Raw genomic sequence first — 23,647 nt, 5'->3', positions numbered from 1 at the left:
GAGTCATTGCTCCTTTGTGCATTACTGGCATCGTGCAATGTGCTGCAGGTGCTAAATGCATAACACTTCTCCAGCTTGTGTGGATGAAACTCATTCTTTAGCCAGTTGTTGTTGCTATATTAACATCGCTAGTGGCAGCAATATGAATACAGTCGGGGTCCTAGCCTGGATCTTATGAACGAAAGTCCAAAGTCAACCTCAACATACTTTCTTTTGACTAAAGCCAAAACCTTACACAAGTGTATGAAATCTTAGCTGATGCCAGCAGATACAAAACATAAAGCAGCAAAGAAGCAGGTCAAGGTGAGAAGACATGCACACAAAACCAACGAGCCCAAGTACAAATGGATGAATGAAGATAAAGCGAAACAGCATTTACACACACTGTAAGTGCGTTCTCTACTATTCCTGTTTATTTTAACTCGCATTTTTAAGAGCTCACTGAATGAATTAACACAGTAAACAAGGTCTTTTTGGACGAGAACCCTTTCTCCCAATAAAAACATTACCAGTCTTTTCCATGGATGGTAATGACTTTCATGAATACTTTGTGTGTGATCAGAGTTCTTGTAAGACTCACATGACATTAAAACAAAGATCCAAAACTCCCATGATCTGCCCTCGGCTCAGCACCAGGGAAAGTGAATGTTTGTCATTACAATATGAAATGAAAGTACTTTCTAAATCTAACTAGTCCTTTGCCTGTCTTTTATGACCTATACTGTGTGTCATAGCCAAAAGCCTCGATGGTTCCACCGTTAAGTCCAGGATAAATGTGCACAACGGTTGACAGATGGCCGTGTCCCTACTGCACCATCATTTGGAGACAGAAGGGTATGATATATAGTAAGATTTCTAACTTTGGATGTGGACGGTTACTCCATGAACAGGAACCACCAGGAGCACTCCAATGGGGATGTTGCAACAACTAGAATTTATAAAGTGGACCTTTGCTGGTGGATATTTTGTAAAACAAGGCCTGTGTTGGAAGGCCTGTGCCTGGAAGTGGTGGTTCAATACAAAGCAGACTCCTCCTCAGATGAACAAAACATCAATCCCTCAGAGTCGTATCAAATCATGAACATCTTTACAATTGAGTTGACTGTTGTAAAAATGGCATCAATTGGCCCAAATGGTCATTTTCTTTCTTCCAATTCCCACATATGGTTTCCCCTCTAGACACACTGAACTGACTCGGTAAGATTGAGAAGCATACAGTCGTGGGCCATTCATTTGTATCTTGTAAAAACAATCACATCCCCTCACTTATGACAATCAGACATAGGGCAAAGCATCAATGTTCTTGGGTAAATTCCAATTACATTCTCACATGATCCTTGAAATAACAATGACTTACCAGGTTATAGTGTTTGTTTGTCCTACTGTCTACCTTCACCATTTCAATATATGTGCAGAGACATTTTTTCGGTGGCATCACAGCCAGTGCCGCAGAAATTCAATAAAAAACGAATTTGGTGGAATGAAAGTGACGGAAAAAAGGGATGCCAGGATGTCTATCTGTATCTGTATTTTTGCACAGATTGAGAAAATGCTTCTGGCATCTGGCAACCGCACACTGACACAAATATGAAGACTTAAAGTGAACTGACACAGAGGAACACGCTTTGGACGTTTACCTAAAAAAAGCTTCATATTCCCTACCTGGTCCTATCCTGAAATTAGACAACTGGAAATTAGATGATAAAGAAACACACATTTCCACCCCAATACACTGTAGCTCAATGTTAGAATACATTATATCCACACAAGCGTCCACAAACACAAAGCAGACAGAGTATGTGCTTTGTCTCTCATAATGTCACAACAGATAACGGTCCAACACCTTCCCAACAATGCTTCCTCTGGAACAATAAAATCATAAAACGCCTCTCAGGCTGCTTCCCTCTTTTTCAGTGTCTCTTTGAACTCGGGCGACGCTGAATGCAGCCGAGGAGACGGCAGACGTGACAGTGTTAACAGCAACAGTCTGGTGCTAGACACCACTTTACACCCGTACTGCAATTCACAGTTCAAAGTGCAAGCCTGAAAGAAAATATTTTGGAACGATGGGAAGGATTACCGATACATGTGCGGAATACAAAAGGGCGATTTGGCGCTTTATCGTGCCTGACGGGGTTAGCAACAAAATGGCGGTGCATGGCATGTGTGGGAAGGTCTGGCCAAGGCGCGAGCTATATAGTGAGTACTTGTCAGTCTTCTTGCAGGAGTAAAAGCGAAACCAATGCCGTCGCTGAATGGCGAGACAAAAATCGAAAGCGCGGCAAGAAAAGGGAGGGTGGTGTTTTCAAAACAAGCTTGAATGGATGCACATATACAGTAACACAAAGAAATAAAGGAAGCCCTTTAAAGAGGAGAGCTGTGTATTACCAAAGGACTGGGCAGAGAAACCAGCAATTTTGCGATTCTTCTTTTGAAGGTTTTCTTCTGTTTGGGGTGGAGTGTTGGGGGGTTTGTGGGGCACTGGCAGCTGAGGCAATCTGGGTCTCAAGCACATCTAAGGTTGGGCAATTAGTTCCAGTGCCACTATTAATGTGCTGAAGGGGCGCGCTCCGCGGGGGGTTGAGGGCTCGGCTCAAAGGGCTTCGGTCCTTGCTGGGAGGAGGGGGGTGAATATGGCCAACAAAGGTGGGGGTCAGGACCTCAGGGCCATGTGAAAGCTGTACCATGTCCACTGACCTCTGAGTGCTGGTACAGAACCTGCCGACATACTGGCCAACAAACGGACACACTGACCGTTGCCATTTATACCGTTCACTGCATAGACGATGTCAGCCCATGTATCAAAAAAGAAGAGACGTGGGTACAAACTGAAGCTAGGTTCATATAAGCAAGTCGATACTGGCCTTGAATTTTATTATTTAATTATATATTTATGGCAGTATTTAATAAAGGCCTCATTAATGGAGCAGTTAATGAGGCTCCTCCCTGACCACAAGTACATAAAGATACTACGCTAAATGACAAGAACAAACTAACTTGTTCATTTACTTCTTATTCGTTTTCTGTCTCCTTTTTCAACAGGATATTTTAATTCAACTCCGATGTCGGTGAACGATACATCGACCAGAACGTTGGTCCAAGGCGGAGGCAGATTAAACGCCACGCTGCATATTCTCTTCGTAAAGGCCTTCTTCTGGCCTACATTGTACCTCGACACCCACACGCAGCCCACATCTCTCCTGGGCTTTTGATCTCCTCCGTAATATGTCAAAGGTATTTAGAAGACAGAAAGGAAGACATAATCAGAGTAAATGTAATGCCGGCAAGCCCTTTTCGTGCTGCTCCATGATCCCGTACGGTTTTACCTTTTTGCATGTTATTTTTCTCTTTCGAGGTGAAACATGTCAGAGGGACTTTGTCCACCGACTCAGGTACAGACGGATTACTGAGGACAAAAGCGTTTGATTAATACCTGCTGCAGAGCTCCGTGTTTGAAACGTAGCTGTACAGGAACAAAATAATGTTACCCAACTGCCTTGAAAAGGAATGATTAGAATAAATTACTTCTTAGTCCACAACAAAGATTATGAATGGATGGGAAAAAAATGCTGTGTAGTTATGTGGGTTCTTTTTTTCAGGACAAAAGACTTAACAATTATTTTCTTTTTTTAAAGCGAAATTTCTTAATTCGTAACATCAAACCTTCAACTCTCCAACCTCTTAAGTCTGAAGTTGTGGTTCCCATCAACTAATATGGGACTTGAAATACAATAGCAATATTTTATTTGAATACATTGTATTTCACAAGCGGTAATATGAATCTGTAAAGTAAATAGTAACTATAGATATAAAAAGTAAGTAGTGGAGAAAAAGTGCAACATTTCCAAGAAGTACTCAAGTAAATTACCTCAATATTGAACTTGTGAAAATGATGTTCCACCACAGACTACATCTCTGTACAACAAAGTAAGAAAGACAACTCTTTTCTGCTCTTCCTTCATTTTGGAAGAAAACGTTTGTTAAGAAGACAAACCGTTGCCTTTCTCTTTGTCTCCTGATTGGTCAATGGTGGCGGCTTCTGCCAGATTCAAACCCTCTGCTGGTAGGTTTGGCCGAAGCGCTGACCACTAGAGTTTGACAGGAGCCTTTGTGTTCTCTCAGGACAATAGGGGTGAGAGGTGGGGGGGTCAAACCAAACTGCCGCAAAACCCGCTTCATCTGTAAAGTTCTCGCCTGCTGCCCTTTAACCCCTCCTGTCATTGTCAGAGTAAAAATAATAAAATCGGTTCGGGCAAATGAATGCCAGAGAGAATGCTGTCTTTATTGTACTTCCCTGCTGGCTTTTCCCTCTGTGCTGGCCTCCTAATATGGAAGGTTGACACTAAGATTATGGCAAGATTATGCTCAAGTCTTCTGGCAGATGGTACAGATTCTGGCCCTTGGCAACTTCCCGTTTCTTAATTAAAGGCAACAAACAGGATTTGGGTTGGTAATGGATCGTGTGGGATTAAGCTTAACAAATGTACTTGACAGCAACTGTTTCAGTGTAGCGGTGAAAGAGTGTTTGTGTACTCCAGCCTGCTCGGAGACCATTTGGGTTTTGGAGTATTGTATGTCATGTCAGAATGAAGATGACCTAACGAACTGACTCTGAAGCATTGAGTTATAGCAAGTAGGTGTGAACCTTTTTTCTTCTTTTTTTGTGTAAGTTTCTTTTGCTCCAATAGTGGATTGAGTTCTTTGCTTTGCTTATGTAGGTCAGAGTCACTTCAGGACAATTGAAGGCAGCATGCAGTCATTTTAGGATCGTGTTGAATTTTCACTTTTCTGAGCGACACCCTGACAAAAGAGCACCTATTGAGTTCTCCTGCCATCGCTCTGTGTGTTGGTATAGGTGCAGCAGGTTCTCGAACTTAATTAACCATGTTCCCCCCCCCCCACTATGGTTTTCCATTTCCAAATCCTCATCGAGACTTGAAAGACCGCAGTTTTCCATTTGCAAGAGTTTTAGGTAAAAATATATTGGGCATCAATTTTGCCGGTTTTAATGAAAAGGTTCCCCATTATATTCAATCAGCGGTCGGTTATATAGTGCCAATACGTTAGCTGCATTTTGGTACCAGTATTAAATGGCATCAACACGTTTTCAACCCTTTTTGTTTTACAAATTCAAATATTTACAGTGGAATTGGGATTAGATTTTTTTTTTTTTTTCCACAAACCTTTCAGCCCATCACATCACAGAAAAAGTCCGTGTGGAAGTCATCACTGCCGCCTTTTCTCTCTGAAGCCAACTCCCCCTTCTCCCTTTTCTTTTCCCCCAATGAAGCAGCAACACCCCCCCAACGCCAAGACAAAAGTCAGGTCTGTAACCCCTATGGACCCACCCCCCGTGCTCTTTGACCTATAGTGGAGGCCTGGCTGAGCACAAACAGTGGTCGTCCCCTGAAGCCCCTCCACCTCCACCATAGGCTCCTGTTTCACTCAGGCAATGAAAGGGCCTACTGTAAATAACGGGGGCCTGGCTGACCCCGGCGTTTATCTGGGCCTGAGACCCCTGCATCCATCCTACTGTAACAGAGCCCACGGCTCACAATAGACTCTCTCATGGGTGTTAGACTATGGGTTCTCTCCCCTCTGTGCCTACTCAGAATGGGGATTAGAAAAAAATAAATAAAAAGAAGGGCCCCTGTCAGGTCCTCCGAGGGGGTCAACCCCCTCCAAACCAGCATCACAACCCCATCCGACAGACACTTTAGCCTTTGTCCCTGTGTGGGACTTGGGAGCAGGAAAGGATAGAGGGAATGTGGAGGTGGGGCTAAGGCCTGAGACCAATCACTCTGACAAAATGCTGGATCAAACTCATGGCTCCAAACACCATCAAAGCTCAGCCTGTGCTGAAGCCACTAAGACATTTCCACTCTAATTCAACCGTGTGCTTTTTCTCTCGATCGACCTGCATCAGTTTGAGGATGACACTTGATTTTCTAAAATAACTGGGAACATTTAATATTTAGGATGTGATGGGCCTACACAATTAATATATAATATCGGGCTATGTATAACAATCCATTTTTCCTCCAGGTCCCTCAGGTGGGCTGATTTGGGGCTACTGACTGTCCCGCGATCTAAACTTAAACTCGGGGGTGACCGCGCCTTTCATGTTGCAGCCCTAAAGCTGTGGAACAGCATCCCTTTCCCGATCTGATCAGTCCCCTCCATTTACTCTTTTAAGTCCAGGCTCAAACACAATTTCACTCTGTAGCGTCTGAATCTCCCTGATTTGGTTGATTTTTGACTTGTACGTTTGTTTATTTGTGCCTATGAACTGCGGACATTAATGTTTCGATTTTAGCTACCTTCTCTGGTCTGTACAGGACTTTAGTGAAAATGATTTGTTTTTAAATGTGTTTTATAAAAAAAATGTCATTGATTGATTCGTAAAGCAACAAAAAAATTCATTCACTTAATTTATTAAAGAAAAATACCAAACAGAAATTGTATGACCTTGAGCGTTCATGACATTTTATAGACTAATTGATCAATTAAAAAGGTCAATGGAAATAAAAATATTGAAATTGATTGTTAGTTGGAGCCTTGGTTTAATTCATTTTATTGACTCTTGCGGGTTTCGAGTGATATTAAGAAGGCTCGAAGAAAAAAAGTCAAGTTAGGTGATGGTGTTGAAATGTCTTCACAGCCTCAGAGAAAGAGAGAGACCCAGAGAGATAGAGAAGAAGGTTTCAGGTCAGAGGCTAAGTGAAATATATCCCCACTCTGAGGCATGCAAGAGAGAGGATGCAGGAAGCTGAGGGCCAGAGATAAGGGCACAGACGTGGCCGATAAGCACCCAAACACCTGTTAGGGAAGCTCTAGCTCCTCACCTCAGACCAACACTCACAGGAGGCAATAAAACACAAGCAGGGAAAGAAGTGAATAAGACAGTATATGGACAAAACCATCAGAGAGAGAACTGCCGCTGTAATCTGCTTTTCTTTTCCAAAAGGTGAGAGCAGGGAGTTTGAAACCGCAGAGGATGTCTGGGTGCCACTGCTCCTGTGACCAGGGATGAAGCCCCATCCTGTTTTACACCATGCTTAATGGCATATGGTGGGAGCCTACAGCATCATTTGTAAGGTCAGCGGCTAGACAGGAGTGGCAGAAATGATGCTGTTTGAGTCATGACATGTCAGAGCCACCCGCTTCAGTGATCAGTCCAGGAAATGGAATGGCTTTTTTTTCCTTCTTCTTTTACTATCCCACTCTCGCCTTTCGGGGCCCAGGGACAAACAGACAAACACAAAACAATCTGGAAGCGGTCAAGAGAGACCTTGGAGACGGCTGACAGTCTGGCAGTAAACAAGAAAGAGAGGATTCATGATGTGTCAGGAGAGAAATTCATGGGCTGATTATGGCAGGAACACTGGCCGACCAATCAAAAGGTGTAAAATCATCAGCGACCAGCCGGAAATTATGATGCCAATTAGGGTGACACTGATATTGTCTTAATATGACATCTTCCAGTCGACGGTCAATGTGATGAGTCTGATGATACGGTAAACACCTTTCCAAATATGATGTCGCCTTTTGTCACACAAATTACATTTATGGGAATACGACTTGATGTATATTAATGTGTTTTTTATTGCCGATTTGAATGTTTGACAAAATTTGATGTTTACTTAAAATATTGATCATACATTTAAAGGTAATTCAATCAAAATGAAGCTACAGCAAATAAAATGTGATATTTTGCAATTACTCCATTACTATATATGTATATATTTATCATGAAAACAAGCATTGTCTGTTTTTGTAGGGTACGATGGGAAAATTGTGTCGTTTTGGATTTCGTGCGGGACACTGGCCATGAGAGTACAATGGATGACAATAACAATATGAACAATGAAGATTAGTTATTATAGAACTGGTCAATACCGCATTGTCTCCGAAAAACCCGCAAATTGAATTTGCTGCAATTTTCAACTCAACGCAAGCACAATTTCACATGTCGGAATAACAATTGAAATATCCGCTTCTTTTTCAGAATGAGCCTTGGCATCAGTTAAATATCAGAAGCACTTCAAAACTGGTGAAGAAGTGTTGTATAAACACAGAAATACGCTGGGATGATTTTGTAAATACACCTCTAATGATTTATGCATTTCTTCGCAGACTCACACTCAGTTTTTCAGACAGTCTCGCTCTTCAGGCAGACAAATCTCCCTTCAATTGAATTCAACCCCCACCTCGCATGCAGCCGGTGTGAGGGGGCCAGCCTATCCATCATCAGCTCTCTCCCTCTGGTAATCTCTCTGGGCGTCTTCGGTCAGCAGATACATAAATCAATTATGGTTTTAAGCTTTATGCCATGATTTACCCAACTGATCCCTCCTGGATTACAGCGGAGCTTAAAACGTGTCGGTCGCTCCAAGTCGCCTTGACATTCATTGCACTCCTGCCACGACGCTCGCCAGGCAGCACGTCAGATGCAAGTCAGACAAGTATAGGTCTGACAGCATTTTGAATCTACCGACAGGCAAATAGGCTGCTTCGTTGCCGAAATGACGTTCTCGTTTGGTAATATAATTTGGATTTCTTTGTATCCTAACCAATGCAACATGTATATGTCAACAGTTCACGGCATGAAGTGACATGATGTGGCATTTAGGGGCGACTATCAATAAAAATTGTGAAAATAGAATGAAGAAATGCATAATAAACTAATTCATTACAAATAAGGTGCTATTGGCTTGTAAACTAACATGCTAGTTGCTAAGTAGCATGAAAGAGTACTCCATGCACTGCTTCTGAAATAACTTTTGACTATTTCTTTCAAAAAATATTTAGATAATTGTGATGTTTTCAAATAATTGCATACTATTCATGCACCAATTCATGCATTGTCTTTTCGTGCTGACAATAGCTTTCCCACTTTATGAATGGTTGTCCAAACTGCTCGGGAACACTAGTCATCAGTGGCGGCCGGCCAATAGAGGGCCACGGGGCCTGGCCCCACCCACCTTGAGTCACAAAAATATATACAAAAAAAAATATATATATATATATATATATATATATAAAATTTAAAAAAAAGTAAAATAATAATATTAATAAATTATACAAATTGACAATATTTGTGTTTTTGAGCTATGTAATATACCCAGTAATATTTGTAAAATAGGATATCTGCGCAAAATAAATGCTTTTCCCTGCTTGTCCTCTCCGCTAGTGCACCTCTCAGGTGTCCCCGTGCACGTCTCTACTGCACGTGCACATGCTGGGGCCAGATCGATTTGGCCCAAGGAAGACGGGTCTAATAAGCAGCTTAGCCAATCACTGATTAAAGAAATAAATGAGTGACTTACAATTTAGCCAATCAGCGACCTAAAAAAAGACTTCCGGGAGGGCCATTCTCTTCTGGCCCACGGCTGCGAGTGCTCGTGTCTTATCATCTCGCTACCCAGTTGGACGACGGTCACCGGCTTGCGGTAAAGAAACACAACGAGGAGGTGGATAAAAACCGGCACATTGTATCAAAAATAATTGATTGTGTCAAGTTTTGTGGGGCTTTTGAGTTGGCTTTGCGTGGGCATGACGAGACTGACTCCTCGGACAACCCTGGCGTGTTCAAGGGACTGGTGGATTTTGTTGCGTCCCTCGACGGTGTGCTGCAGGAGCACCTGGAGACAGCCAGCGTTTTTAAAGGGACGTTGAAGACTGTGAGCTGTTGGACTGCATGCTGTCGGTTGTAAGGGATTACATTCTGGAGGAAGTAAAGAACGATGATTTTATCGCCACGCTACATCGATGCTAACGGTAACGTACAAGAGCGTTTTAATGCTCTGGCTATGCTCTCCATGGAGAAGGAACTTGTCAGGGGCATGCCTGACTTCAATAAGAAGGTCATTGAGAGGTTTGCCACTCAGAAGAGCAAAATTCCTTTACAAATAACTGTCATAAAAACATGCAGGTTTCCTCACCACACTGATTGGGTGTTTCTCCAACAAACAAAGTTCATAGGGGCATCTTAAAATATACTTGTTCTATTAGACTATATATGATATTTATATTGTATATTTATAATTATATGATTAATATAAATATATATATATATATACTGAATTGTATGAATAAGATGTCCTTATTATGTCAGTGTTGGAATAAATGATAACAATGTAACTGCAAAGTACTAATGCGTTTTTGATACCTTTTTTTTTTGCATTGAATTATACCATTTGCTGAAATTGATTGGATGGCCCTACCCAAAAAAAAATCCACCAGCCGCCACTGCTAGTCATACCAGGTTGGCTTCTTTTCAGCAATTCAACAGCAGCATTATAACCCGCTATACGTGTGCATTACCAGAAAACAGGAATTATTGAAGGCTATGATAAGAGCTGTATGTTAATTTCCATTAATCCGTTTTGGAGCCCCTCCCAGCTTGTGAGCAGTCAGCTAGCACAAACCTATAATTCACCTGTTGAGCGATCGTGCTTCCTTGGGCTCCGAAGAGGTGGATTAAAAAAAACCTGCATGGTGCCGTTCTGGCCTCAGTTTCCTACCTGAGAGCTCCTTTGTGACAGGTGACGGTGGGGAGAATGGGGGGCAATTTTTATGACCAGCTTCTTAGCGTACTGGTATCACTCCATTGGGGCCCCTTGCCAATTTCTGGCAAACCATTCAAGTGGCAACAAAGAGGCTAATTAGAAGCTCTCTCGGTGGAAGCCCGTGGAGGGCTCTGGTTTGATACTTCCCAGGGAGGCTAGGGGGCCTCTGAGGTGGTGGTGGCAGCTTTTTCACACACACAGGACATTTGTGAGCACACTTGGGTTGGCCCTTTGGCTCGAGCACATTTGCTCATTGTGGCCGTCCTCCTTACGGTCTGCCAGAGCAATAGAATCAGAGAGGGGGAACCGACACATCTTTCATGTGGCGGGGACCCAGAGAGGGGATGCTAATGGGATATCGATGGGATTAGAACCCAGAGCGTTCAGGTCCACGAGAACAGAGGCAGAGCTCTATGAACTAGAACTAAAACCCACTCAGCTTTAAGGCCAGATCATTCTAATTCTATTGACTTTTTCTTTTTTAATGGGAAAGTTGACAATGATGCATGCAACTTAATACAGTAAGAAAGTCTGCCAAGAAAAGGTCTGAAAGGATTGAAAAAAGAATGCCGTTAAATCATTCTCCCTGCCGAGATCCACTCACTGTGCATTTACAGAGAAACGGTGGCACAACCTCTTCCCCTGCCAACACGCACAGCAGCTACTGGGAGTAGAGATAGACATCAGGAAGTTAAGGCCGATAACACATTTGCATGTCACCTGATAACTGGCTGTAATTAGTACTCCCCTTGAGCCCCCCACCACAGCCCCTCACAACATGACCAACAAAAAAAAAAAAACTCACAATGACACACAAGGCCAACTTCCAGTACAGTATGTTATCCTTATCCCTCCCTACAGACCCCGAGGCCCCCATAGGGACAAAAGATAGGGGCCTCAGTGTGTTCGTTTCATAGCAGCTCCTGCCAGACCGCATCAGCAAAGGCCACGTCTGCCGAGTGCTGTTAGCCACAGAGAGGCAGCTGGTCGCACCAAGTCAAGCTGCTAACTTTTATTATACAAGCACCTCCCTTCCATTGCCACCGTCTACATATTACACTGCCCCCCCCCCACCCCTTCCCTTTTCTATTGGTGGTGCCCTTCTTTTTTCATCCTCTACCCCCCTATTCCAAAAAAGCCCCTCAATTCCTTCTAAAAAAGCACCCGACGACACTGCAAGACTGCACGACAATAAAATGCTTGATCTGTACGCAGGTGTGTGCGAGTGTGTGTGGGTGTAGTCCATTCCACATGATGTAGCCCCCTGTGTTAAGTCTTTAATCGATGCATCTCCCTATCCTGACAGTGAGGACAGAGCCCAGATCTGACATCAGAGCGATGGCGGTGTAAATCTTTACGGTTCAACCAGAGCCTTTTAAAGCCTGTCTATAATTGGGCCTCAGCCAGCAGCTGCCTCAGCCATCACCGTGGGCCCAGTCAAAGCGCCAGTTCCTCGGGGGCATGAACAAAACACCGCACCTTCAATAAGGGCAAAAAAAAAAAAGCACCTGTGTGAGGATAAAAAGGGAGACTATGTGGCAGCCAGGCTTGAATAAGCCTTCCGCTGTCGTCTGTGGTTGAGGTATTTCTTGGAGAAGTGTTTTCGTTGAGTGAGGCTTTCTGTGCTGTTGGATTATTACACCAACATGTACTGTACCTCCGAGTGCATGCCGGGGAGACTTAGCTCACTGAGTGATTTCAAATAGAGGTTAATCCACTGCCATGTAATGGATGCTTTGTTGATGGGCTTCTTTCAGGAATCAGGAAAATGCTTGCACAGTTTTAGAGTTTAGGATCATAAGCTTGAAACTGCTTTAGTTTTAGTTATTTTAGGATCAAAAGGTGAGGTACTGTATACAGTGAGCAGGACTGGGACATTGGGTGCATAGTCACTCTGGGCCTCAGAGTGCTCCGTTTCATCGAACAACAGCGCTCTCATTTTAGTACAGGGCGTCAGAACTGCAGGCACATTTTGTTTTTTCCCTTACAGATAGGGATGCGCCAATCAGAGTCATTCAGTCCCGATACCAATAGCGATATATTGCCGTACCATAATATTTATGGTAGCAGTAATAGCAGTAGTAGTAATAGTAGCAACAGCAAAAGTTGAAGTAGTAGTAGTAGTAATACTAGAAATATTAGCAGTAGTAGTAGTTGTCGCAGTATTAGTAAGAGCATTCATTTTTTCAACAAAAAAGCCTAATTTTGAGTTTAATGTTTAAATACAGTTAATCCATGAGGCTTTTATTTTGAAAGCGTGGGGCTGGGTGGGGGAGGGAGGGGGAGAGGAGACAATCATAATGTTTGACACAACAGAGGTTATTAAATGACAGGCTTCATCACAAGCATTTCAGTTAGGATTCATTCTGTGGGGCTTTTATTTTAAAATGGCGTGTGTGTGTGGGGGGGGGGGAGGAGGGGGGAAAGACCTCTAAAGATCCCTAAGACCTGAATGACTGTATGAGAGACAGAGAGAGAGAGAGGGAGAGGAGTGTATGTGCGCGTGTGTCTGTGAGTCTGTGTGTTTATCAACATCACTAATTGGCTCAATCGCGAACACCTGTGTGCCTGAAGCCATTTCATGGAGATAAAACAGGGAAACACCTCTCAAACAAATCATCAAAACTCCCATAACCGTAGCTCCTATTGCTCCGATATTAATAATTGAGAGGAAGAATGAGTTGAAGAACAGATCCTGTAAAAATTGTCTGTAGTGTAAAAATTGTGGCTTAACTGGCGATCTAGAAATGGGGTACCGTGTTCTGTGGAAGATGTTTTTGAAGCAAAATTTAACATTGGTCTCTGTGGAGCAGAAAGTTGGTTTTCCTCTCAATTAACGGCTTCGGTGTCAAATGTGGAAATCTGTGGGATTCTACAGTCATTTTTCTACGACTAGGACAATATTAGCTACTTTTACATCCAGAAATTATGCATGAAGAGTGAAGATTGTGGACACAGTGGCAAAACACAAATGTTTTTTCACAAGAATCTCAAGCTGCTCTTCACTCTAGCGGTGACATCACGCACTCTAAGCTGCGCAATACACACCCATTATAAAGTCATGCTGAACAGCATTCCAACAATTAGTGAGTGAGAGAGAGAGAGGCAGAGAGAGAGAGGCAGAGAGAGGCTCTGATATCTCTGGCAAACTTTCTCATTTGGAGATTGTACGGTTTTATCTTTTACAGCTTACATGACTATTGTCCTGCTCTGCCATGTCTTTCCTCGTCTCTCCCTCGTGTCCCTCACGTATTGTTGGAATGCTTAACAGCATTCCAACAATAAAGAAACAGGATAACAATAGTTGGAATGCTTAACAGCATTCCAACAATTATTAGCATGACGTGATCCAGCTAGCCAAACCTGTCTGGTGTACAGCTAGTACAGAAGCTTCGCATGTACTGCTTCCCTTTCCTGCGAGTCTGCTGTCTGATTGTGAGGTCAGGCTGATCTGATATCAGCTCTTTGGCTGCAGAATCTCCGCCAAAGTTCTCCTCTCAAACGGGGGTTGGAGGAGGAGTGCTCGCGCTGGCGCGGGCGCCTGTAGAGACTTCTCCTGACGAGAACGTGCAGCGAGGGGGGCCCGATCGTTCTGGCCCCAAGCTGAATCTATTTGAGGGCGCTGATTGGCTCAACTGGTTGTGAAAGACACCTGTTGATCGCGCAAACATGCAATAAAACTTCTCTTCAGGCTTTAGCTTCACCTGAGCATAGAGATGATTCTCAAAATTGCTTAAAAAGGTTCTCTCTATGAAACTCAGCATTAATGTACAAAACAACTAGTTGCTATGTTAAGATAAAGTGGAGTAATGTCTACCTGAGCAGAGAAAGAAGTTGCTCTTCCTCCGTGTGTGGCAATTTAAAAAAAAGGCTCTGGATATTAAATGTAGCACCTTCAATAAAAATGAAACCTTGTGCAAATACAGATTAGTTCAAACCAGCATCTACCAACCATTTGTTGCACTTTGTCTTAAGCCACTTTCACAACTACCGGTCATCAGAGTGCCCATTTGAACCCAACTGGTTGCTCATGGTGTGAATGTATAGGACGAAAGCAGTGGTTAATGGTTGATAGTGGCCAAAGCACACAAGTGTCAGTGTGCTTGTAAACCTTCCACTGGCCTCACCTCAGCGTGCAGGCTGTATGTGTGTGTGTGCATACATCGTTATCACCTGCAACAAACGCTGTGGGCCGCAATCTGAGCTCAATCTGCTCTTGGTTTACTGAGGAGTGCCAAGGGTTATCTGTCCCACTCTGATATGCACAGATAAGGACCTTAGGCCCACTGTTTAAACACCTGGGGCCCGGGGTATTAGAGCGCCCGCCGTACCCCTTTGCCACAAAAGAAGAGGAAATGGAGGAGTGAGCGCTGGCTGCTGCTGCTGCTGAGGGGAATGTGTGTAAAAAGTAATGATGCGAGTGTGTGCGCGTGCGGAGGTTAAAGCAGGGGTGATTATTTCCACCACTCCCACTTCGTACCCCAATGCTTCCATCAATGCAAAGAATAACTAGGAAAACAGAGAGGAGAAACAGGGACTCATTGACTGTTATCTTCATGTCCACCCTCGCCCCCCCCCCCCCCCCCCAATAAAAAAAACCTGGCTGTATTGTGAAAAGGCTGAGTTAAAGCATTGCCGGTTATCAGTAATGTTTAACGGCTATATGCTGGAAAAGCCCTCCTTCAAAACAGGCTCTTTTTTCACTTATGCGATGTACATTACAGCGAGGGTCAGTCATTTGCATGAGAATGGACGATTAAGTGAAAGAGATAAACCCAAGGCTAGTTCCCGTGAATTGGATGCTGTGTTTGGAATACCAAGCAGTGGAGGGTTCTTTCTTCTTTCCCCCGCCACGGCCGAATTAGCCCCCTGCATCATGCATTTATTTTCCCAATATTCACTCAGGCCCTTCCTGTGTTGATTATTGTCTCAGTGCAAGGGTTACTAAAATATTGCTGTAATCCTGTCTCCCTGAAGCAGCAACAGTCACCCTGGGCTCTCTTTAAGAAATACATCGAGGGCTTGTCAGTGGGGAGGTGGACTACTGGGGGGGGGGGGTTGTCATGGGGAAATGGGGATTACTCGCACCTATAATGTATTGCCTTTCATTAAGCTTTATACTTTTCTTTGGAAGATGATTTAAAGATATTGGGCTGTATATCACATGACAATTTCCTGTACTTTTGCAAAGAGTTTCATGACTCATGACAGAAAAACCTTGACGTTTCAATTTAAAATGCCAAAGTTCTCGAATATAAACACAAGCAGCCAGACAACAACTTGACCAAGATAAAACGGTCCAAAATTAGCAAAATGTTGATTTCATTGTGGAGCTATGAGATAAAAGAATAAAAGAAAAGAAAAAATCGGACCAGTCGTTAAATTATGTTTTATTGATGACTGGTGCTTGATTTTGATCTGTACGCGTTTTTGATACCAAACCCTGCCTCAAGGTAGCATCTCTTGGGGTTGTGCAATATGATGATATTACGATGAAATAAAAATGTCTCCACGATCTGCCTTTACAGAGAGATAGTTGGTATTGCGCTACATTGTGCGCTCTATTAGTTGCAGATCTATGGCCCCAGTGTCTGCCCTGCATGCAGCAGTGCTGCCGCTATATAAATAATTGCAACGATAGATCTAATGAATGCCGATGTGAAGAGTGGTTCATATGGATTTCAAAAAGTAACTGATAAATATTTGGAAAAGTAATACATATTTAAAGAAACTTTAAAGTGTTCCATTTCAGAACAGAAATAGTTTTTCTGTTATCTTGTATGACTGGTTTTTTTTAAATAGGGAAAATGTGGTTGTACTGTTCAGTAGCAAAATGGTCTTAAAACAAACTGAAAAAGAACTGATACGTCTGTGGATTGTGATCCTGCCTGAAAAAAAAATCATATGATATGAGATTTTTGCCGTATCGCCCACCCCTTGCATCTCATGTGCTTACACATCTTATCGGCATACGCTTCTATATCCCATAGGTGACTCCTCACACACCACTTGCGGAGCGAATGTATTCAGTCTGGGTGGGGTGTTTTTTTTTTTAAGATACAATCCAGGGCACAGAGGAATGAAAGGGAGCAGACACTAAATTTATACAGGAAGTGGGCACTTTCTGGTTCGTTCATTTTAACACAGACGCGCACACACAGACACCTCACACCAACGACCTGTGCCACATCTGGAAATAATTACACTCGTGTTTGACTTGACCTGCCTGCACCAAAGTCAACTCTGCCAACTTTTGTATGCGTTTGTTGCAGAGGTAGCAGTGACCCTGACACAGCGGCTGTGGGGAAATGATGTGTAATTAGTCAGAGGGAACACGACTCCGCTCGTCTGAAATAAAACATCTTGTGTTCACATGAAAAGAATTGGGCAGCTTGACAGGCTGTACACAGAAAAAGAAACACAGACTTGAGATGCTATCAAATGACCCACATTGGAATTTGTGAGGACACGAGGAGCGTCTGAATTATCAAGCATCTCAGGGTAGCACCGCAAGACCTTTCATGTGCGGACGGCAAAGCAGACAGCGGATGATGCAATGTTTGATTTCTACACTTCAGGAGGCTGTCAGGACAGCGCGTACAATATTAAACAGTGTCGGTGTATCAACCTGCCTAAATTAACCCATTAGTATGCTATGGGGAGAGGCGGGAAGATCAATGCATGAAACGGTTTGGAAATCTCCTTTGATACAAGATTTCCCGGCTTGAGCGAATTGATGAAATTCCTCTTGAAACATAGGCAACCATATCACACATCAGACTTTTCTCGAGACAGAGACTAATGTGGCCTGTCCTTTAACTCAGTCAGACTACAACACTACATCTCACACGGAAGCTATAGTGCATGGTAAAGCTTTTGGTCAAGCCTGCTCTGGAAGAACTGATCATAAAGCAGAACACCATCCACTTCTATAGTTTTTTCTTGTTTGTTTTTAAAGATGCATAGTATCAGTCTATGCCGACGCATCCCTCTTATTCACTGAATAATGAGCACTTTGCATGAAGGCCACACATATATACACTTTCAAAAGTAACTGCCAACACCAAAAACAACGACCAAGTATCTGACTTCATGTTCAAAATGGAATAAGAAAAACAAACACTGCACAACAGTTGGTGTAAGGTTGCAAACAAGGACACTTCTCTTTGGCGTAAAAGCCATTCTGTAATACTCAGTATTTTCCTAAGACAACATTGAGACCGATTTAAAAATCGAGAAACTTGGACTGAATCAGCTTTTAGCCGTGCGCACCAAGATAATGGCTCAAGTATGAGGGGGCGGAGGATGGGATTCAAATCCTCAGGTGAACTTTAACCACTGTGCATTCCTAATGATTTAAACAAACATACAGGGTGAGAAGATGGCCTTCATGTCACAAAAAGGCCTCCAGTCACAAAAACACACATGAAGCGATGCCAATACATTCCACCAGGTGCTTGTACTCCGACTGGACTGACACAATTTTTACAATATGAACTATGAAATGAAACGCAGTTTTGAGTTGCAGATGAGTATTTTAAGTGCAGTGGCCTTGATGTATTTATATACATTGACTGAAAAAGCGCCGCACGCATTTACTGCCACTCCCCTGTCCTTGAACTACCTCCTTGTCTAAGAGCCCAGGTTCAGCACTCATTTCCTCAGCTGACCGTCTACTCTAATTATCAAGGTAATAAGGGCCCCCCTTGTGCAGTTATGGGAAAGGGGAGGTTAGTCGAGTCCAGGATGAGGGGGTACCACTTTGGTAAGTGTGTGTGATAGCTGCCGCCCACATCTTGTAAGGCGTGACTAATGGTCTAAGACAATATAACGGCAGCAGTCACCTGGGCAGTTATTGAAGCAGTGGATCTCTGGGCCTGAGCCACACAGTCCTAAGGTTTGTGTGCGTCAAAGGATAATTTCCCCTATTGCCTAAAAACTTCCTAAGTCAAAAACAGGTGACTAGACAGGGGGGGGTAAGCCTTTTAATAAATCCCTGTTCCCCAAAGCAATCTTGTTGATTGACATCAGATTTTCACTTTCTGCTGGATATAATGCAAACTACCAAAGCAAAAAAAAAAGAAAAAAGGCTGAAAAGGACCTTATATTTCAAGACCAAAACATCTATCAAGCAGCTACTCAAAAGAAAACTTGTCTTACCTGTGCTGCTCCACAGCTTCGTTATCTGGTAGTTCTGCACTGCAAACATTGCAACGTTCGTGCTGGTTCCTGACGTCTGGTTTCATGCCCACAGCCAGCTCCCCGAGCTTGCTGAAGAATTCCCTCTGGATGAAGCTCTGAGGCAGGAGTCCCCCGTAGGCACTGAAGTCCATAGACATTGCCAGGGCTGGGGACATGGGGAGATTGGAGGCCATGGTTGCCGCCATGGATGCCGGCATGGACATGAAGGCATCAGATTTAAGATTTGCAGGTAGGGAGTACAGCGAGGCAAGATGCTTCTCCGTCATCCCAGCCATTGCTTCCAGCCCCATCTGGCTGACATCAACTTGAGGGTCGCCCATGACTTCATCGCGGACGTAATGTAGCTCGCGGGCACTGGTGATTACGCTGCTCCTGGTTGGTGTTCCTGGACCGTCTCGGTTCCTGTCCTCCCCACTTCGTTCTCCATTGCTGGAGGCACTGGACTCCAGGTTCGGAGGGCTGTCGTGGCCGTTGCCACCCATGTCCACTTGCATCATTTCTGTCTTGATCTCAGTCATCAGGGGGTGGGAGTTGCCGTGTAGAACGTGCTCAACCCCAAAGCCCTGCTGGAGCAGAGACTGACCGATGCTCATCAGGCTATCCACAGCAGCTTTGGTGGGACTTAGGGTGGAGACACCGAAGGAGGTGGACACAGAAGGACTCTGGTCCACCATGCCACTCATGACGGCGACTTGTTGGGCACCTGTCAGATAGGGACTCTGCATGGAATGCTTTTTGGAGTTCTTGCCTCCATTGTGGCCTTTGCGCTCATCATCCTCCTCTGTGCTCCCATCATTGAGGTTGACCTCCGTGTCATTGTCATCTGAGGACTGGATGGTTTCCAAGATCTTGAGGCATTGCTCTTCCAGGTATTCAATCTCCAGGATCTCTGCTGCATACAGAAGATCATCCAAGTCCTCCACCTTGGCCTGGAGCGTGGCAGTGTAGGCATACTCCAAAATCTGCTGAAAAGTCTTTGGTGAAAGAAAGTCCAGGGTGTAATGCTGACTGCTGCGATGGAAGAGGATCTCAAACATTTTGCTTGTGCAGGCCAGCACAGTCCGGTGAGCGTGGAACTCCTGGCTGTCTACCATGATGACCACGTCACACAGAGTCCCGGCCAGACGCATCTGGTTGGCCTTGTGCAGCAGGGCAGTGGGGTGGTTGGGGTTCTGGAGCTGTATCAAACCCATTTTAGACAAATCCATGATGTCGATGCGATCCACGAGGCCGACTCATGAGGCTCGCCTTCCCCGTTCAGCAGTGTGTTTAGCTATCTTTGTAAACAAGATGAAACCTGGATGGAGAAACAGAATGAAAAAGAAAAATTGGTTCTGATAAATTCTGAAGCAACAGCACAAAAATGTTATGCAGAACAAATCCAATAGTATTTAATAAGCTATAAAATCCAACAAATGCATTACTATTTTTTTCCAAAGATTGAGTGAATTCATGTTTTTTTAATTAAATGCAAATTGTCATCCTTCACTTAAGTATACAAAGCAAAGTAAGTAATTACATTTTGAAAATAAATGTAATGAATTTGTCAACACATGCATTTCATGTATACCGCTATTTATTTTGTAAGTGAGAAGTCAGTGTTGTTCCAAATTGCAAACATCCTGCAGGGATGGTAAACACTCAAAATCAGCGGAGAGCATTGACTGTCGCCTTCTGAAGAGAGACAATTTGTGAGCCGTCCGACAGGCTCACCCTGCATACCAATCAGTCCAACATATGTTACGTTAAAAAGAGGTTTTCATTTGGTTATCTGACGGGGATGAACACACAGTTAAACAAGTGTGAATTGTGGTTTTTCCACTGCCGCCTCGCTCCCAAAGAACATCAGCGGCCTTTCTGAAATTAAATAGCATCTTACTCAGTATTCCCGTCACAGACAGGAGCAGAGAGCAGCAGCCAGAAATGGATGGAAAGGAAAGCAAAGCAGAACAAGGCGAAAGAAAACAACGCTGCAGCACCAAAACACCCGGATCTGCTCTCACTCACTGACGTTGAACATCCAAATTAATGAGTGCATTAGTCTTTGTATGCAAGTTGACAGGGCAACATGTTGCTTCACCTCGTATCGACAGCATACTCAGACCAACACGAAAATAACGAAAAGGGTTCAAATTCAAAAGCCTCACCACTCTGTGCTCTAAATGAATGATTGTCACTGTGACTCCTATGTTAACATAATCATTAAGACATGCACTGAAACAATGCGCTCTTCATTGTGGCAATTAAATAAACAGTCTTTCCACCACATATACGCTGAATGAATGGGATACCAGCTAAGTGTCTCCATTGACCCACATCCTGGATGAGCTCTTTGACGTCCAATCTACTCAATTTATTCAACATGTGACAAAATAATATGACACATTTTCACAAAGTTGTGATCTTTTTTTCTTTCTGCTGATCAAAATGTTCATTTCAAGTTTCAAAAGCTTTACGTTTTAAGAATCTTCAATTTCATTTTCAAAGAGCTTCATTTTCTATTCAAAAATGGGGACTAAAAAGAGAAGTTCTTGAGCACTTCTTATCCTTCCTCCTCGCCTGAGAACAATACACACTCACAGACAAAAAAAGGAGAGGCAATATCAACAGCCTTCTAGCCAGCCTCTTTTTTATTTTGAAATAACTGTAATTCCAGATGTGCAAGCTCCCAATTACAGAAGCCTAAATCAGAACATGCAGGAGGTAAATGAAGCTGGCAGCTATCGTTTGTGGTGAGGATCGTGGAAAACACACAAGTCTTGTTGGCTTTTGGGACACAAGACACTTCGTTTTTTCGGCACATTGATATAATCGATATAGGAGGTGGGTAATGATGAAACCACCGCTTCTCATCTAGCGGAGCTCAGCCTCTCAGTCAACAGAGGTCATGTTTAAAACCCGACATTATCTTTATTACAGGTATGCCAATAGCTCCGATTTATGGCCCCGTAAATGATCAATGCTTGTTGCGCTCTGTGCTTTCAACCAAGCCGTGGCTTCAGCGGGACACAATGCAAAGTTGCCGTTTTTTTGGGGGTGGGGGGGGGGGGGGGACTTTATCGCGTCTGTTGGCACTCTATTAATAAAGGACGGGGCTACGTGCGTCTAGACGGCGTTAATATTCGCCAGCCGTGCCAGACAAATTATACAGCGCGTTATGCATTATGCAAAACACCACGTACTACATTAACTACATGCAGCCGGGAGGGCTGGAGCACGACGCGGAGCGCTGACAATAACCACATCGAGCCGACTTCACAGGAAGGCACCGCAATCAATCTGATCACGAGTCGTCTGCCACAGCGCGCCGTGGCGACCCAGCCACAACAAGAATAAACAGCGTTCAATATTCCAGACCACGAGCCACACTGACACACGCAAATGTGCAGAAAGCAAAATGCTACAGCGTCTCTAAGGGGGAGTGGGGCAATCAGAGACATTGCGCGTGCTAAAAAGTATACACGAGACAGACAGCTGCCAGAATCTCACGGCGATTCCAGCCAGCTCTGCTCAGACCGACGCACAGGTGGACTTTGTGGCAGAATGAAACACTCGAACGCTGGCTCTGTACAGTTGATGAGAAGGAGGAATGATCTAGTGAGAGATGCCTGAAGGGTGAAGAAGGGGAGACAAAAAAGAGTGAAAGGGGGAAGAGAGAGATCAGACAGTCTCGATAACAAATCAATTTGCCATTGCCTCTGTTACCAGTTCCCCACCTCACACAGTATGCCGCGCGTGCTCCTGCGAATCGATTATTGGTCACCAATCAAACGTCTAGTTGCCCGTCAATCAATTGTCGCGTGACTTGAGCGGCGGCTGGATTTGGGCTTGTTTCGAGTAAAAGACCAGTGTCCCCAGTCCTCCTCGTGATGTCATCACGGCTAAATGAGCCACACCGGTGCGACTGGAGATACAAGGACGGGCAAGAGTGTCGCTGTCTCGAAATAAATGCACAATTTCCATCAAAACGCGATTTCTCCAGTAAAGTCACATGGAGCGGGGCGTCATATGTTGTCTGGCTCCCGGTGAAACAGCCAGACCTCACGTCCTCTAGCTGCGATCTCCAGCATACCAAACCAGACCAGGGGGGAGGAAGAAGGGGGGGTTACGTCAACCTTAACATCTCTACAATAGACGACCGTGCGTTAATGCAAACTTTAACACCTTGCGGCGCAATCAGGAAAACACTTGTTTTCACCCAGCGCTCCGGTGCGCAGATCCAACTTGCGTGCCAAAGTCGCGTTTGCTGTTAACTTCAGCGTGAGGTTGAACGGGGACAAGCAAAACGAATCCCCGGCCCTATAAATGCATCCAAATATCCACATGGTGAATGAAAGTACACAGAGAAAACAGTGGTAGATGCATGCAGAGTAGCGGGTCTGGCACTTGTCGCCGGGAAACTGCAGCTGCGTTTCGCCCGGACTGGTACTCACCTAAGTTGCCCGTTTTGATTCCGTATAGTGTGAAGGGGGAGTGGGGCTACAGCATAGTAAGGCAGTTCGCAGTACCCGCTCTCTCAACACGCACTAACTCCTTTCTTCCCTCGCCTTAGCAAATCAACACGGCGCTGACGTCAACGCAGCCAGACGAGCAGCAGGCAGGCGGGCGGCCGGCTCTGCGCTCCAGCCACACAAACGCTAAGAAAGTGAGACACCTAGGGGGCTGTCTCATGTCAAACGGTTGTGTTACAGTATGGCAGCGAAAGGTGAGCGACGTTGTCCTCCCTCCAGCTGTTTGGATACGCATACAGCCTACAGTTGTTCTCAAACTCCCACCAGGGGCACACTTAATGGTTTGGCGGCCCTATAGGAAAAGTCAATAAGTGTACTCTAAGCATTCAACGGAACTATACTCAGTCTGTGTGTGTGTGGCAC

The 23,647-nt window shown here is 44.2% G+C and overlaps 1 protein-coding gene across 1 annotated transcript in view; it reads right to left on the bottom strand.

Annotated features, from left to right (window-relative positions):
* The window catches only part of zbtb16a (zinc finger and BTB domain containing 16a), a gene marked incomplete at its 3' end in the record, with an annotated part of 132,142 nt that extends 108,898 nt beyond the window's left edge, over window positions 1-23,244 (bottom strand). Inside the window, exons 1-2 of the mRNA XM_079284204.1 lie at window positions 23,207-23,244; window positions 18,732-20,070 (exon numbers count right to left, since the gene is read on the bottom strand). Of these exons, the coding sequence (XP_079140330.1) occupies window positions 18,732-19,981 (1,250 nt within the window). The 5' untranslated portion in view covers window positions 19,982-20,070; window positions 23,207-23,244. The remainder of the gene's footprint in view (window positions 1-18,731; window positions 20,071-23,206) is intronic.
* Window positions 23,245-23,647: the final 403 nt, after the last annotated feature.

This window comes from Melanostigma gelatinosum (genome assembly GCF_949748355.1).
Source record: "Melanostigma gelatinosum genome assembly, chromosome: 14".
Lineage (NCBI taxonomy): Eukaryota > Metazoa > Chordata > Actinopteri > Perciformes > Zoarcidae > Melanostigma > Melanostigma gelatinosum.
The sequence above is the reverse complement of the archived record's forward strand: the minus strand, read 5'-3'. Positions and strand labels throughout refer to the sequence as shown.